Source organism: Panicum virgatum, chromosome 5K, assembly GCF_016808335.1.
Source record: "Panicum virgatum strain AP13 chromosome 5K, P.virgatum_v5, whole genome shotgun sequence".
Lineage (NCBI taxonomy): Eukaryota > Viridiplantae > Streptophyta > Magnoliopsida > Poales > Poaceae > Panicum > Panicum virgatum.
In genome coordinates, this window is record NC_053140.1 from 38,388,376 (window position 1) to 38,400,835 (window position 12,460).

The 12,460-nt window shown below is 46.5% G+C and overlaps 3 protein-coding genes across 5 annotated transcripts; 2 read left to right on the forward strand and 1 right to left on the reverse strand.

Moving 5' to 3' along the window:
* Positions 1-1,433: 1,433 nt before the first annotated feature.
* Positions 1,434-6,735, forward strand: LOC120707330 (AAA-ATPase At3g50940-like). Its single transcript, XM_039992206.1, has 2 exons — positions 1,434-6,009; positions 6,106-6,735. The coding sequence occupies exons 1-2, from the start codon at positions 5,017-5,019 to the stop codon at positions 6,526-6,528; spliced, it is 1,416 nt and encodes a 471-aa protein (XP_039848140.1). The 5' UTR covers positions 1,434-5,016; the 3' UTR covers positions 6,529-6,735.
* LOC120707332 lies at positions 6,011-8,856 on the reverse strand. Of its 2 annotated transcripts, XM_039992209.1 has the most exons (5): positions 8,616-8,856; positions 8,453-8,540; positions 7,535-7,663; positions 6,859-7,004; positions 6,011-6,325 (listed from the first exon to the last, which is right to left on the reverse strand). In XM_039992209.1, exons 1-4 carry the CDS (start codon positions 8,768-8,770, stop codon positions 6,882-6,884), a joined length of 495 nt encoding a protein of 164 aa, XP_039848143.1. In that variant the 5' UTR covers positions 8,771-8,856; the 3' UTR covers positions 6,011-6,325; positions 6,859-6,881. The 2 variants fall into 2 exon arrangements, with proteins under 2 accessions (XP_039848143.1, XP_039848142.1); XM_039992208.1 differs by lacking the exon at positions 6,011-6,325 and having other exon boundaries at positions 6,662-7,004; positions 8,616-8,855.
* A 61-nt stretch (positions 8,857-8,917) lies between these two features.
* On the forward strand, positions 8,918-12,314 carry LOC120707329. Of its 2 annotated transcripts, XM_039992205.1 has the most exons (8): positions 8,946-9,040; positions 9,074-9,128; positions 9,907-10,066; positions 10,179-10,248; positions 10,368-10,473; positions 10,585-10,683; positions 10,780-10,902; positions 11,006-12,314. In XM_039992205.1, the coding sequence occupies exons 3-8, from the start codon at positions 9,931-9,933 to the stop codon at positions 12,215-12,217; spliced, it is 1,746 nt and encodes a 581-aa protein (XP_039848139.1). In that variant the 5' UTR covers positions 8,946-9,040; positions 9,074-9,128; positions 9,907-9,930; the 3' UTR covers positions 12,218-12,314. The 2 variants fall into 2 exon arrangements, with proteins under 2 accessions (XP_039848137.1, XP_039848139.1); XM_039992203.1 differs by having other exon boundaries at positions 8,918-9,128.
* Positions 12,315-12,460: the final 146 nt, after the last annotated feature.

Here is a 12,460-nt window from a genome sequence, read left to right on the forward strand (position 1 = left end):
GAACTGAAATCCAGATCCGGAGAAAGAGTATCTGATAGCTCCAGTGGTGAGATGGGCATATAAGGAGGGCACCAGCCTTGTCCCCCCAGAGATTGTGCCTTTGCTTCCAACGCAAATGCGAAGGCTACATGACTTGTACATGAAGGCGATGAGTGACTGTAACTTCATGCAGGGCGCAAAGATTACAGACGAAGATTTCTTTCGTGGAGAGGCCATCATATGGATTGATTGGGAAGAAATCTACCAACTATACCATCAGGACTCCCTCGACATCTCTATCGTTGCTTTGTGGTTGCTGTAAGTGTGTTCTTGAAGTCCCGATTCATTACAAGTTCCAAACCTATTGATTCCTTACTTCATTTTGTATCTCGTAGGATGGAGATTCAAACTTGCCAGAAAAACGGGTATTACCATGTCGGCTTCGTCGACCCAATAGTTGTGAATTGCAAGAATCTCAACAGCAATCCTAAAAAAACTTCCAAAAACTTGTACAAATACTTAGCCGTTCAGCACTATAAGTCGACCATTGCATTTCCGTACAACTTTGGGTAAGTCTTTTCTGACATGTAACTATTTTAGTTCTATATAACTGAATTTTATTAACCCTGCATGAAATCTTGCAGAGATCACTGGATACTAATTAACATATATCCTGACAAGAGCTTGGCGATTGTTATGGACTCATTACGCAGAGATCCAGAACAATACAAAGACATGACCGACATGTTGGACAAGTAATTTACCACCTCAATCACCATTATTTTGAAATCAACGACAACTATATTTATTCGTTTTGGTTCGTGTTCAGGGTTTGGAAGAAATTCGTTTGGAACCATAGTGGCAATAATTTCAGTCCCGAACTAAAGAGGAGGAAAAACTATCCGGTACGGGTGGGATTCTACTTTCTTAGTATGTTCCATATCCTTTAGTATATATGAATACATTGATAGCTAATTACTTCATTTTTTTCTTTTGAAGTGTCGGAGGCAGGCGCAAGGAACTAATTTATGCGCATACTATGTCATAGAGAATATCCATACCCAAATGGGTCCTCAAAGGACCTTTACCGCATGGCAGCAGGAAGTAAAAAACTTTATCAAACTTAGCTTGCCTGCAACTCGTTTTGTAAATTGTTGTAATTAATATTCTCACTTTTCCACATGTCAGTGATATGCGAGACACACTCATACCAGAGGAAAGGATCCTGGCGATTCAAGAAGCCATGTGCGGATTTATTGTTCATGAGGTCCTGAATCCGGTAGGAGAATTCTACTATGATGGAAGATCAAATATAGATAATAGGAGTAAATATGACAATATTAAGTAAAAATTTTGTTGCACTTTGTATATAATTAACTTTTGTGTTGCACTTTATATGAGTAAATGAATATATATTTATATTTATATTACTGCAGTTCATACTCCGCTTAAATTTCAATACAAAATTCAATTGAAATGGAATAGAAATAACCCAAAAGGAACAGAAAAAAATACCAAAGGGTGTGCCTGCCACGTCGGCGCTGGCAGACCCTTTGGTCCCGGTTGGCCCTCATTTGTCCCGATTCCCTGATCCGGGACAAAAGAGGACCCTTTTGTCCCGCCTTAGCGGTCCCGGTTGGGAAACCGGGACAAAAGTCATTTCCCAACCGGGACAAAAGGCCTGTTCTGTAGTATTAGTGGTAGCTGTCGGGCAGACTTTTCCTCCAAAGGTTAGCATCTTAATAGTAACATCCTTTTTACTGTGAAATCTCTTGAATGCCCGAATTTCATTTTCGTTTTTTTCTTTATCTCCATTCAGCTGTATCTGATCATGGTAGCTGGTTGAGAAGTTGTAGAGCTGTGCTCTTTGACAAGTAAAGTGTTCGCCTGTGCGAATCTGCCAGTCTATACTTCTCTATCTCCTTTATCAATAACCCTAAAAAAAGGAAAAGGCTCCAAAGCTAGTAGTCAAGTCCTATATATGACGTGTCGTCAGGTGCACGGCCTCATACAGGGGGCCGCCCGGCAAACGGGCGAACAAGTGCAACGCTGCCATCCTCCCTTGTCACCGGAGGAAAAGACGATCCAAGAAGAAAGAGACCACGGGATGTGCATCGACAACTTTCAGATCGGCCCCGGCGAGCTTTTTTCTCGATGTCTGCATGCAGTTCATGTGCCGTCTCGTCAGAAAGTGTTTAAAGGCGTCTTCCCAGGATCGACCATATGACCGTGCATGCCCTCCAGCTCGCATATACTCCCACCCAGCAAACACGCCACCGATGAGAGCTGTTCATCCAACGTTTGCCAATCAAACCAAGGCTTAAAAGACACTAGCCATGGGTGCAGATCGATCCATGTTGCAACTTGCAAGCCGCCCACGAGGCACCATCATGAGATCCTCTCGGCGACTATTCTTTCGACACCGCATGCCCCCTAAAACCTTGCGAGGAAAAACAATAGTGGCTACATTATATTGTTGTGCCATTTCGATCACCTACAGAAGAAGCGCTAAAAAAAGCTTATTAGCCGATCCAAACGATTCGGCTTATAACCGGAGCAACTCCAACAGCTTCTCTAAAAATAAAGTTGCACAGCTAATAAAAGCTTAGCTGATCCAAACTGTCCGGCTTATGATTTATGAAAAATTATAAACCTATCTTTTACCGGCCACTGCAACTTATAAATTATAATAAGTTTGGAGAATCCACGTAGGGCCTCACTATACAATACTGCTACCTCGGTGTGTCGCCTGCCTTTCCTCGCTTCCTCGTTCTGCCGACGACGACCGGGCGGCGGCGGAAAGAAGGGCTCGCCGCCTTGCGCGCGGTTGGTTCAGTAATACGGTGCACCCACCACCGGCGGCTGCTCCGATTCGCTCCGGGTCGGGCCAGGCGCGGACGTGGAGAGCAATGGAGGGCACCGGGCCCGCGCCCGCGCTCCCTTGCTGTCACACCCTTTTTGGGCAAAAGATCTCACCGGCTGGCGCGCCACTGGCCAGGGGGCACTAGTACTGGCTGGGCCTGCCGGAGTGGACGCTGGACACGAGTGGGTGGCCGGAACTGATCCAAGCCACGCATCCGCGTCGCAACTGGCAAGGAGTTTCCTAGTTTTTCTCCATCGAGCTGATGCTTCCCCCTGGCCCGTTGCCCACTTTTTTGTCTCCTCGCCAAACTGCGCCAATTTTTTCTCGTCGCTGCATCTTTCCCCTATCACGACGATGTTGCAACTCAGCGAACATGTACGTATTCTGAAACGGTAAATCTCGAACAGCATGGCACACGCTGCTCTCTAATGACCAACAAAAACCGACACCAGAAAACCCACCATCGTCACGCCTAATTTAAGCGCCCAAAACGACATTCACTCACTCAACTCAAACACCACCGGATGGGAACGAACCAATGGATGATCCAAAGCGATCCAAAGGCGTGTGGAATCGGGCCAGCGCAGCACGCGTGGAGACCGTGGAAAACGCGACCCGGGACGGTGGTGGCGCTGGGCGCTCCCGCTCTCTAGTGGCGCCACTGTGGCACCCGTGCAGTGCAGGGATGGAGGCAGAACGCCGCGCTGGCAATTGTACAGGCGACAGCTCTCTCCTGAGAACAACCAGAGGGAGACTTGCCCACAAAGCAGCATCCAAGAGGAAACAATTCGCATGAAATTGTGAATACCACTTTTGTTGATATGAGCTGCTATTTCCAAAAGAATGCTAAATATTTGGTGCACATTTGCGAGAAATTGCAAGTTTTCAAGGCCAATTCGACAGAAATTCATCCCCAGATTCGCACCCGGGGGGAACAAATTCAAACTGATTTTTTAACATCAAAATCCGCACAAGACTTTCTTAGAAAACAATCTGCACAAGACCACACGTACTATACTACACCCAAGACGAGCTAGCTGCAAATTAGATGCCCAACCGAACCACAACCACAACCGGATTCCTTAGCCTCTGAACTCTAAGGCCCTCCACAGCGTTGGTCCAGAGTGATGCTTGAACATGAAAGAGAAGATATAAGCATCGCTGTCTACGCTGCAGCTAGTGATGCCTGTGCCAAAAATTCTAGCAGCGGTGCCTGTAGGTTCACCGATGCTCCATTGATTAAACAAAGGGAAAAGTAAATCTGTGTCCTTGATTCCCTTTGCTGCACAGGTAAGGCAGTGAGCAGGTAGATGAAAAGAAGCCATACGCAGATTCTTTTGTTCAGTTTGTGGGACCATGAGCGATGCCTTGAGTGGTGCTTGAACACTGCAACCTAAAAGCAGTTCTAGCTTCTCTATGACGTGGCACCAGTGAATAGTTTTGGGCATCACTCACACTGTGGACGGCCTAAGACCTCACCTAATGCGTCGATCATGACCCGTGCAGGTCAACATCCGCAAGTCCAAAGCGAGCACATAGAACCGTCTAAAGCGGGGTCGTCCAGCGAGGCCGCCCCAGTTCGGTTTCCGAGCTTTCCCAAAGCCTTTAGTACCCAACTAACAACGGGCTTTGAGGTTGTTCGGCTTGTCTTGTCTTGTCTCGGTTTATTTCAACTTATTTTCTTTCACAAAATACTATTCATTCTATCAACCCTATACTATTTATGCGGTCAGCCGAACAGATGTTTGCGTCTGTCTATTCCGTCCTGCCGCCACCCACGGGCCACGGCCAAAAAAAAAAGGGGGAAAACATGCCCGTACGCGTGGAAATTAGTAGAAAACTTGGCCTTGCTACTTTTCTACTCGCGCCCAAGGGGCGAGAGGCCTCCTTCCGTGGACAACGCACAGGGATAATCCCCATTTTCTAAGGGTAACTTGACCGACTCATCAGTCACTTGGCTGCGCGCCCAAGCCGGTCCGGCGTCCATAAATCCCAGCACCCAGCCCATTGTTCTTGTTCACCCCCTCCACCGTCGTCGTCCAGCACTGCCAACTAACCAGCCGCCTGAACCAGTCCTCTCCCTGCATTTCGAGCGAGAGAATTATTCGAGGTCGGAGGGTAGAGAGGGTGAGGAGGAAGCACCGAGCACCGGGTGGGTCGGCGCGCGGCGGGCCATGGCGACCTACGACAAGGCCATCGAGTCGTACAAGAAGGCGGTGACCACGGCGGCGTCGCTGGCGGCGTCGGCGATGCTGGTGCGCGGCGTGGTAAACGAGCTGGTGCCGTACGAGGTGCGGGACCTGCTCACCTCCGGGCTGGGCTACCTGCGGTCGCGCATGTCGTCGCAGCACACGGTGGTGATCGAGGAGACCGAGGGCTGGGCCGCCAACCAGCTCTACGACGCCGCGCGCGCCTACCTCGCCACGCGGATCAACACCGACATGCAGTGCCTCCGCGTCAGCCGCGTCGACGAGGGCAAGAGCCTCATATTCAGCATGGAGGAGGGCGAGGAGATGGCCGACATCCACGACGGCGCCGAGTTCAGGTGGCGCCTCGTCTGCCGGGACAACCCGGGCGCCGGTGCCGGCAACGGCAACGGCGGCCGCGGCGGGAACGGCAGCTACCGCGTCGAGGTGCGCTCCTTCGAGATGAGCTTCCACAAGAAGCACAAGGACAAGGCCATCACCTCCTACCTCCCGCACATCCTCGCCACGGCCAAGAAGATCAAGGAGCAGGACAGGACGCTCAAGATCTACATGAACGAGGGCGAGTCCTGGTTCGCCATCGACCTCCACCACCCATCCACCTTCAGCACGCTCGCCATGGACCACAAGATGAAGCAGTCGGTCATGGATGACCTCGATAGGTTTGTCAAGAGGAAGGAGTACTACAAGAGGATTGGCAAGGCGTGGAAAAGGGGGTACCTCCTGTATGGCCCGCCTGGGACGGGCAAGTCCAGCCTCATTGCAGCCATGGCCAACTACCTCAAGTTCGATGTCTATGATCTCGAGCTGACTGAGGTGAACTGGAACTCAACACTTCGACGCCTGCTCATTGGGATGACCAACCGGTCAATCCTTGTCATCGAGGACATTGACTGCTCTATCAATCTGCAACAGCGGGACGAAGGTCAGGACGGTACCAAATCCAATCCTTCAGAGGACAAGGTAAGAAACTTGGAATCATACACTCCCTTTCTTGGCTCCATAGCTTCCTTTTTGCAGTGCTGATGTGGCTTTGGGCACTTCACTTTTGCGAAACAGGTGACACTATCTGGGCTCCTCAACTTCGTTGATGGCCTCTGGTCAACAAGTGGGGAGGAGAGAATCATTATCTTCACAACAAACTACAAGGAGCGACTTGATCCAGCGCTTCTTCGCCCAGGCAGGATGGACATGCACATCCACATGGGGTACTGCTGCCCCGAGTCATTCAGAATCCTGGCCTCCAACTACCACTCCATCAGTGACCACGACACGTACCCTGAGATACAAGAGTTGATCAAGGAGGTAATGGTGACTCCAGCAGAGGTTGCAGAAGTGCTTATGAGGAATGACAACACTGACATTGCACTCGAGGGCCTTATCCAGTTCCTCAAGGGAAAGAAGAGTGATGCCAAGGATAGCAAAGGTGAGAATGTAGACCATGTGGCCAAAGAGGATGCGAAAGAGATGATGACTAAATAAGACATCTCAGGCGATCAAAAGCTGAACGATGCAGGCAAAGAATGATGCCCAAGTAGTGTGCATATTATATGTTAGTACTTAGTACTGGAAAAATCAGCCAAAAATGTATTGTTTTGGTATTAATAAGAGATCATTTTTGGAACTAGAGAACTCTGGTATTATGGTACTTTATTTTCCTCTTTAAATCAGATACCACATTGTAAAGTACATATGGGCCCAGGTTAACTCACATGAGTATATGCAGCAATTTTAACTTGCATTTAATATAAATATGTGTACAGTACCCAAACAATAAATATTGTTGAAATCTACAGACAACAGTTTGCATACCGACATGGCTTCTCAAGATATTATCAATCTTCAGAATATGTGTTCACCACATTGTCTTCTTGTAGCACATTTTCTTCTCGCAGATCGTATTCAACAACTAGACCAAGATTGTCCACAAACTTGTGGTACACCTGGCACCCTGCACACTGTCCATGCAATGTATGTTAGGCCTTGTTTAGATGAAACGCAAAAAAATTTTGCGATGGAATCTTGCTAATTTGAAGTACTAAATGAAGTCTATTTACAAAACTTTTTGCACAAATGGGTTGTAAATCGCGAGACGAATCTAATGATGCTAATTAATCCATAATTAGCGGATGGTTACCGTAGCATCACTGTTGCAAATCATGAATTAAGTAGGTTCATTAGATTCGTCTCGCGATTTACAGCTCATCCATGTAAAAAGTTTTGTAAATAGACTTCATTTAGTACTCCATGCATGTGTCGAAATATTCGATGTGACGTTTTTTTGCGTTTACGGGGTTTACGGGTTGTGATCTAAACAGGACCTTAGAACACAAATTTACATTGTAATGAAGAATAAAGATGAGCACACAGATGTGCATTTTGACTAATATAGTGATTCAAAAGAATAACCAATAGGATTGGTGTTTGGACAAATTTGAGCAAAGCTGCTGACTCAAATCTGCACATAGACACACAAAACAAAGTTTACCTGAAGAAAAACTGTTCCTCTTTCATAGGCTACTCTGTTTATTAACCGCTGGGTCCTTTCACCACATGCCTTACATGTAAATTGGACAAGCAAGCTTCTTCTTGGAAGCTTTATATCAACAGTGGCTTCCTGAAACATCACACACAAAAGTTGCATTACAGACATTCTGGCCTACAGTTTAATCAGCACTTCTGAAGCATGTACTAGCAATTTGAGAAACTACTGTTCTGAAGCTAATATGTTCCTCAATCAGCAAGCACACTGTTTTTGTTTGATCGACCACTGAATTCTAATAAAATTCAAGACCACTCCTCCCCCCCCCCCCCCCCATATTTTCACATCAGTAAGCTCTCAACCTAAAAACTTTACAGATTAAAGATTATGTCATCTTTTGAACGCCATAATCTGTAACCCACCCAAACAATGAAAGATCATTCCAGAGTAATACTTGAAAATTAGTAGCAATTTCATATGAAGAACAATATTGTTGTGTTTGCGTATAGTTTACTTTACCAAATGAAGAAAAAAGACATGATTCTAGAAAACACACACTTTATCCTTACAATAGGAAAGGCAGAACCCAAGAATCTTAAAATGGGTAGATCATCAACCATACAACGAGAGATGATAACAGCAGGTCTTATCTCGTTTGCATAGTACTGCACAATCACTCTCTTGTAAGTAAAAATCAGGTATGATGCACGATGCTACCTATTTCTATCCACAAAGTATTCAGACAACATTTTGCCTCAATAAGCCAACTAATTACTGTATCCCAGACCCAGTTACCACCGGCTGCCTGATCCCATCCGCAGTCCCTGAATATCTTACAAATATGAAATACCCATCACCGAGCGTACTGAATTCAGACCAACTCACACGAAAAATCATACAGTAGAGCCGAAGGAGAGAGTTTACCGTCCGGGACGCCGCCGCGTCCGAACTGGACTCACTGGAGGAGCAAGCAGAGACAACTAGCTTCCTTCTACGGCACGAAACTCTCAACCTGCGAGAAGAGGAGCGCTAGCTTAGACACCGGAGAGCCGAGACCGACGCGGGGAGAGGCCAAAAAGAAGCGCACCCGAGCGCCGTCGCCCCGAGCTTCGAGGAGGCGATGAGGGACACGCGGGGAGGGGGTCGCGACTGGCGCGAGCATAGGCTTCCCGGGAGAGCCGAGAAGGGCGGCAGCGCCGCCGCCGAGGAGCAGCCGAACGCCGCCGCCGCCGCCGTCGCCATAGCCGCCTACCGGATTCGCTTGCCGTCAGCGAGGAGGAGAAAGGAAGAAAGGGCCTGAACAAGTAACTGGACCGTACGCGAGGCCCAGCAAAAGCCCATGTGTCCAGCAAAAAAGCAAGCGCTTCCTCCCTTCTGAGCCGGTGGGCCCACACGCAGCGCCGATTTGCCCCGTTCATTTCCACCTCCCCGCGCGTGTTGCCGCTTTCATTCCCGCCGCGGCGGCCAAAATCTTCATTCGAATTGAGAATTGAGACGCGGGAGCGGGAGCGGGGTCCGGAGCTCCCCGATCTCTGCGCGGAGCGCGGTTGAGAAATCCCCGCTCGTTCGCTGCCGGAGCCGGTCGCTGTCGACGCCGAAGGTAAAGGGGCGCTTGCTCTATTCTCTGTGCTTATTATTTCCTTGTTTGGAGCACGGCCTCTGGCTGTTCGGCGCAGTTCCCCACCCACCGGCGTGGAGAGGGATACGGAAGCGGCCTGCTGTATGGGCGGCCTGTGCGGATCGAATATGCGCTGCAGGTCGCTGGTAGGACAATGCGACGGTGGGGTGTGCAGGGTAGGTTGGTTTCGAATTAGGGATCTGGGGAAGTGCTGATTTGATGGTTGGATGACTCTATTTATGCTTCCTCAAAGTAGGGGACTGATATGTAGTTGTATAGTTGCACAGCTCGCGGTGAAGCCATCGTCCTTAGCGAAGCAAATACGTGACTTGATTATATTGCACGCAATTTTGTGGATATATATATATATATATATATATATATATATATATATATATATATATATATATATATATATATATATATATATATATTAAAGCGTAAACAGTTTCCTGGGTTCATTCACCTATAAACAAGTTATGTCAGACTTTGGAGACTTATCGGAATCCTGCAGTATTGTAGTTCAATTTTTGTTTTTAATGGTCTGGCTTGGTTGTTATAAAATAGTACCATTTTTTTATTCAAAAAGGTATAAAATAGCTGCATACTTGATACGGAAGACTCACGATGAAATATGGTGCCATCTGTGACTTATGTCTGAAAAGATAACTGGGATTTCTATCTTATGTTATGCAGTTGAGCTAATTGCCTGAAAGTTAATATGCTTACACTGAAAGGTAATTCCCTGTGTTTTGTCCAGGTAGAATTTTCTGTAAACCACAAGATGGCTCAGGCTGCAAGGCTGAATCTTAGAATGCAGAAAGAGATTAAGCTTCTATTGGATGATCCACCCCATGGGGTCTCGCTTAATCTTTCTAAAGATGAAAATGTCCTATCTTCGTTATCAAGTATTGAAGCCAGTATGTCCTTTATATTTTATTACTTCTGATTTACTTTTAATCTTCTATAAGTTTGGCCTTGCAACTTGATGCTCATCGTTTTGTGTGCTGATTCCCTTTTCTTTAAATCAAGGAATTGAGGGGCCTGAGGGAACGATATATGCTAAGGGAGTTTTCATTCTGAAGATACAAATTCCTGAAAGGTGTGTGATTTTTTTATATAAATATGGAAACCAAACCCTATGCCTCACAGAGAAGAGAAGCTCATCTTTACCCCCCTTATATTATCATTTCTGATATTCAAACTTTTGCTGACATGCAGGTATCCTTTTCAACCACCCAATGTGACTTTTGTCACTCCCATTTATCATCCCAATATTGACAATGGAGGACGCATTTGCCTTGATATTCTCAATTTACCCCCAAAGGTAATTGATAGGAATTGGGCACATGCTGAATAACAATTTAGAAATCTTCGAAACTCATATTACTAATACCAACAATTTTTGTCATTGATGATGATGATTATTGCTGCACAGGGAGCCTGGCAACCATCACTGAACATTGCTACTGTTTTGACAAGTATTGGCTTGCTGCTAAGTGAACCAAACCCTGATGATGGCCTTATGGCTGAAATAGTAAGCACATTTTTGTAGCAGTGGCTGCATGGTCAATTATATATTGATACCAAATGCACTTCTGCTCATCATCCATCCATTTTTTTTCTGAGACAGAGTCGAGAATTCAAATACAACAGGCAAGTTTTTGACATAAATGCTCGGTTATGGATTGAGAAGTATGCTAGTCCTTCTGCTGTTGGTGCTAGCAGTTGGGGTTCTGTAGATGCTGGTGTCCTGGTAAACAAGAATTCAACTGTTATTTTGCTACTTTTGTGTTATAACATATAACAGAACTTCTCTTGATGCTTTATTGAGCATTTATTGTGTTCTGCAACTTCAGGCACAGAATGCACAAATGGAGGACACAGAGAGCCAAGGGTCATTGCCAAATGCTTCTAAAAAAGATTGTGGAGGGAATCAAAGGAAGATGCAGTTATTGGGACAAAAGTTATTGCTGAAGTCTGAAAGATCTGAAGAGAATATGAAAACTGTCAAGCAAGATCCAGTTGCTAGCCACTTACCATCCACGGCCCTAGCCATCAATCCTACTGCTTGTTTTTCTGATGTTTCAGGCAGACAGAATGACATTTCAGAAAACATGTCTGTCAGGACTGCTAGTGGAGTGGTTTCAAAGAAAGAATGCCAAGGAAATAATAAGAACTTGCAGTTACCTGGCCTGGGGCTTTCTGTTATCTCAGAGTCAGAAGCTCCTAGCAAAAGGAGCGATGGCAATGATATGTTACCTAATCATCTTCCAACATCACCATCCGATGCTAATGATCACGCCGTGCAATCTTCTGATGACATTTTAAGGAACAGTTTGCCATGGAGCATTGGTGGATCATCAGATAGTTCATATAAACCACCAGAAGGAAATCGAAGGAATATCAGGACACTGGGCCTGAAGTTGTCGCTGAAATCAGTAAAGCCTGAAAAGAAGAATGATGATCGGAAGGAAAATATGGCTCCAAATCACCTGCCTCCACAGCCTGGCTTCAACAAATTGCAGAAAAGGCCCTTAGATGTTGTTTCAAGGAACAAATTCAGCGGAGGTCCTGCACTGGTTCAACAGGATCCTATTACGGAACATCAACAGTCAAACATTCAGATGGTAACAAATGAAGAGTGCAATCAAGGTCGAAAGAAGCTGTGTTCACTAAGTAGGAGGCTGTCATTGAGATCTGAGCTGCTTGGAGCGGACAGTGCCTGTGACAAGGAGTATAAGCCACCCAATTGTTCTGTAACCTATAAGAAGCCCGATGAACTGCCATTGCCAGCACCACCAGCACCAATCCCCAAAGGTGAGGCCGTGGCACCCAATGAACTGCCATTGTCAGCTCCAACAGTCCTTGAAAGTCAAGCCAAGACCCACGGCTTTGCTGGTGGACAGAAAGACGCCAGCTCAGGCAATTCCTCTGTCAAACAAAACGCGGTTGCCGTGGAGAACATCGTCGTTTCAGACAGTGAAGAGAGCGAGGACGAACGCGAAAGGCCCCCGAGATCAAGGCTATCACTCATGCGGCAACGATTGGCAGGAAAGCTGAGAACCTAATGTCACCCTCCCTCGGAGCTCTTGCTCTTTCTAATGCTGCGTTGTAAATCCTTGGAAGAAGACGAGTATTCCGATATACTTCTAGTAAGTTATGTCTCTTTCTGTATTGTAGATCCTGCCATAAATGTGTTAGATTACTCGATGCCGCCGTACAACGCGGGACGCTAGGATCCTTTTTTTTTTGTGGGTGGGGGGGGGGGGGGGGGGTCCTTTTGTTGGAAACTAAATTCTAAGAACATCCTT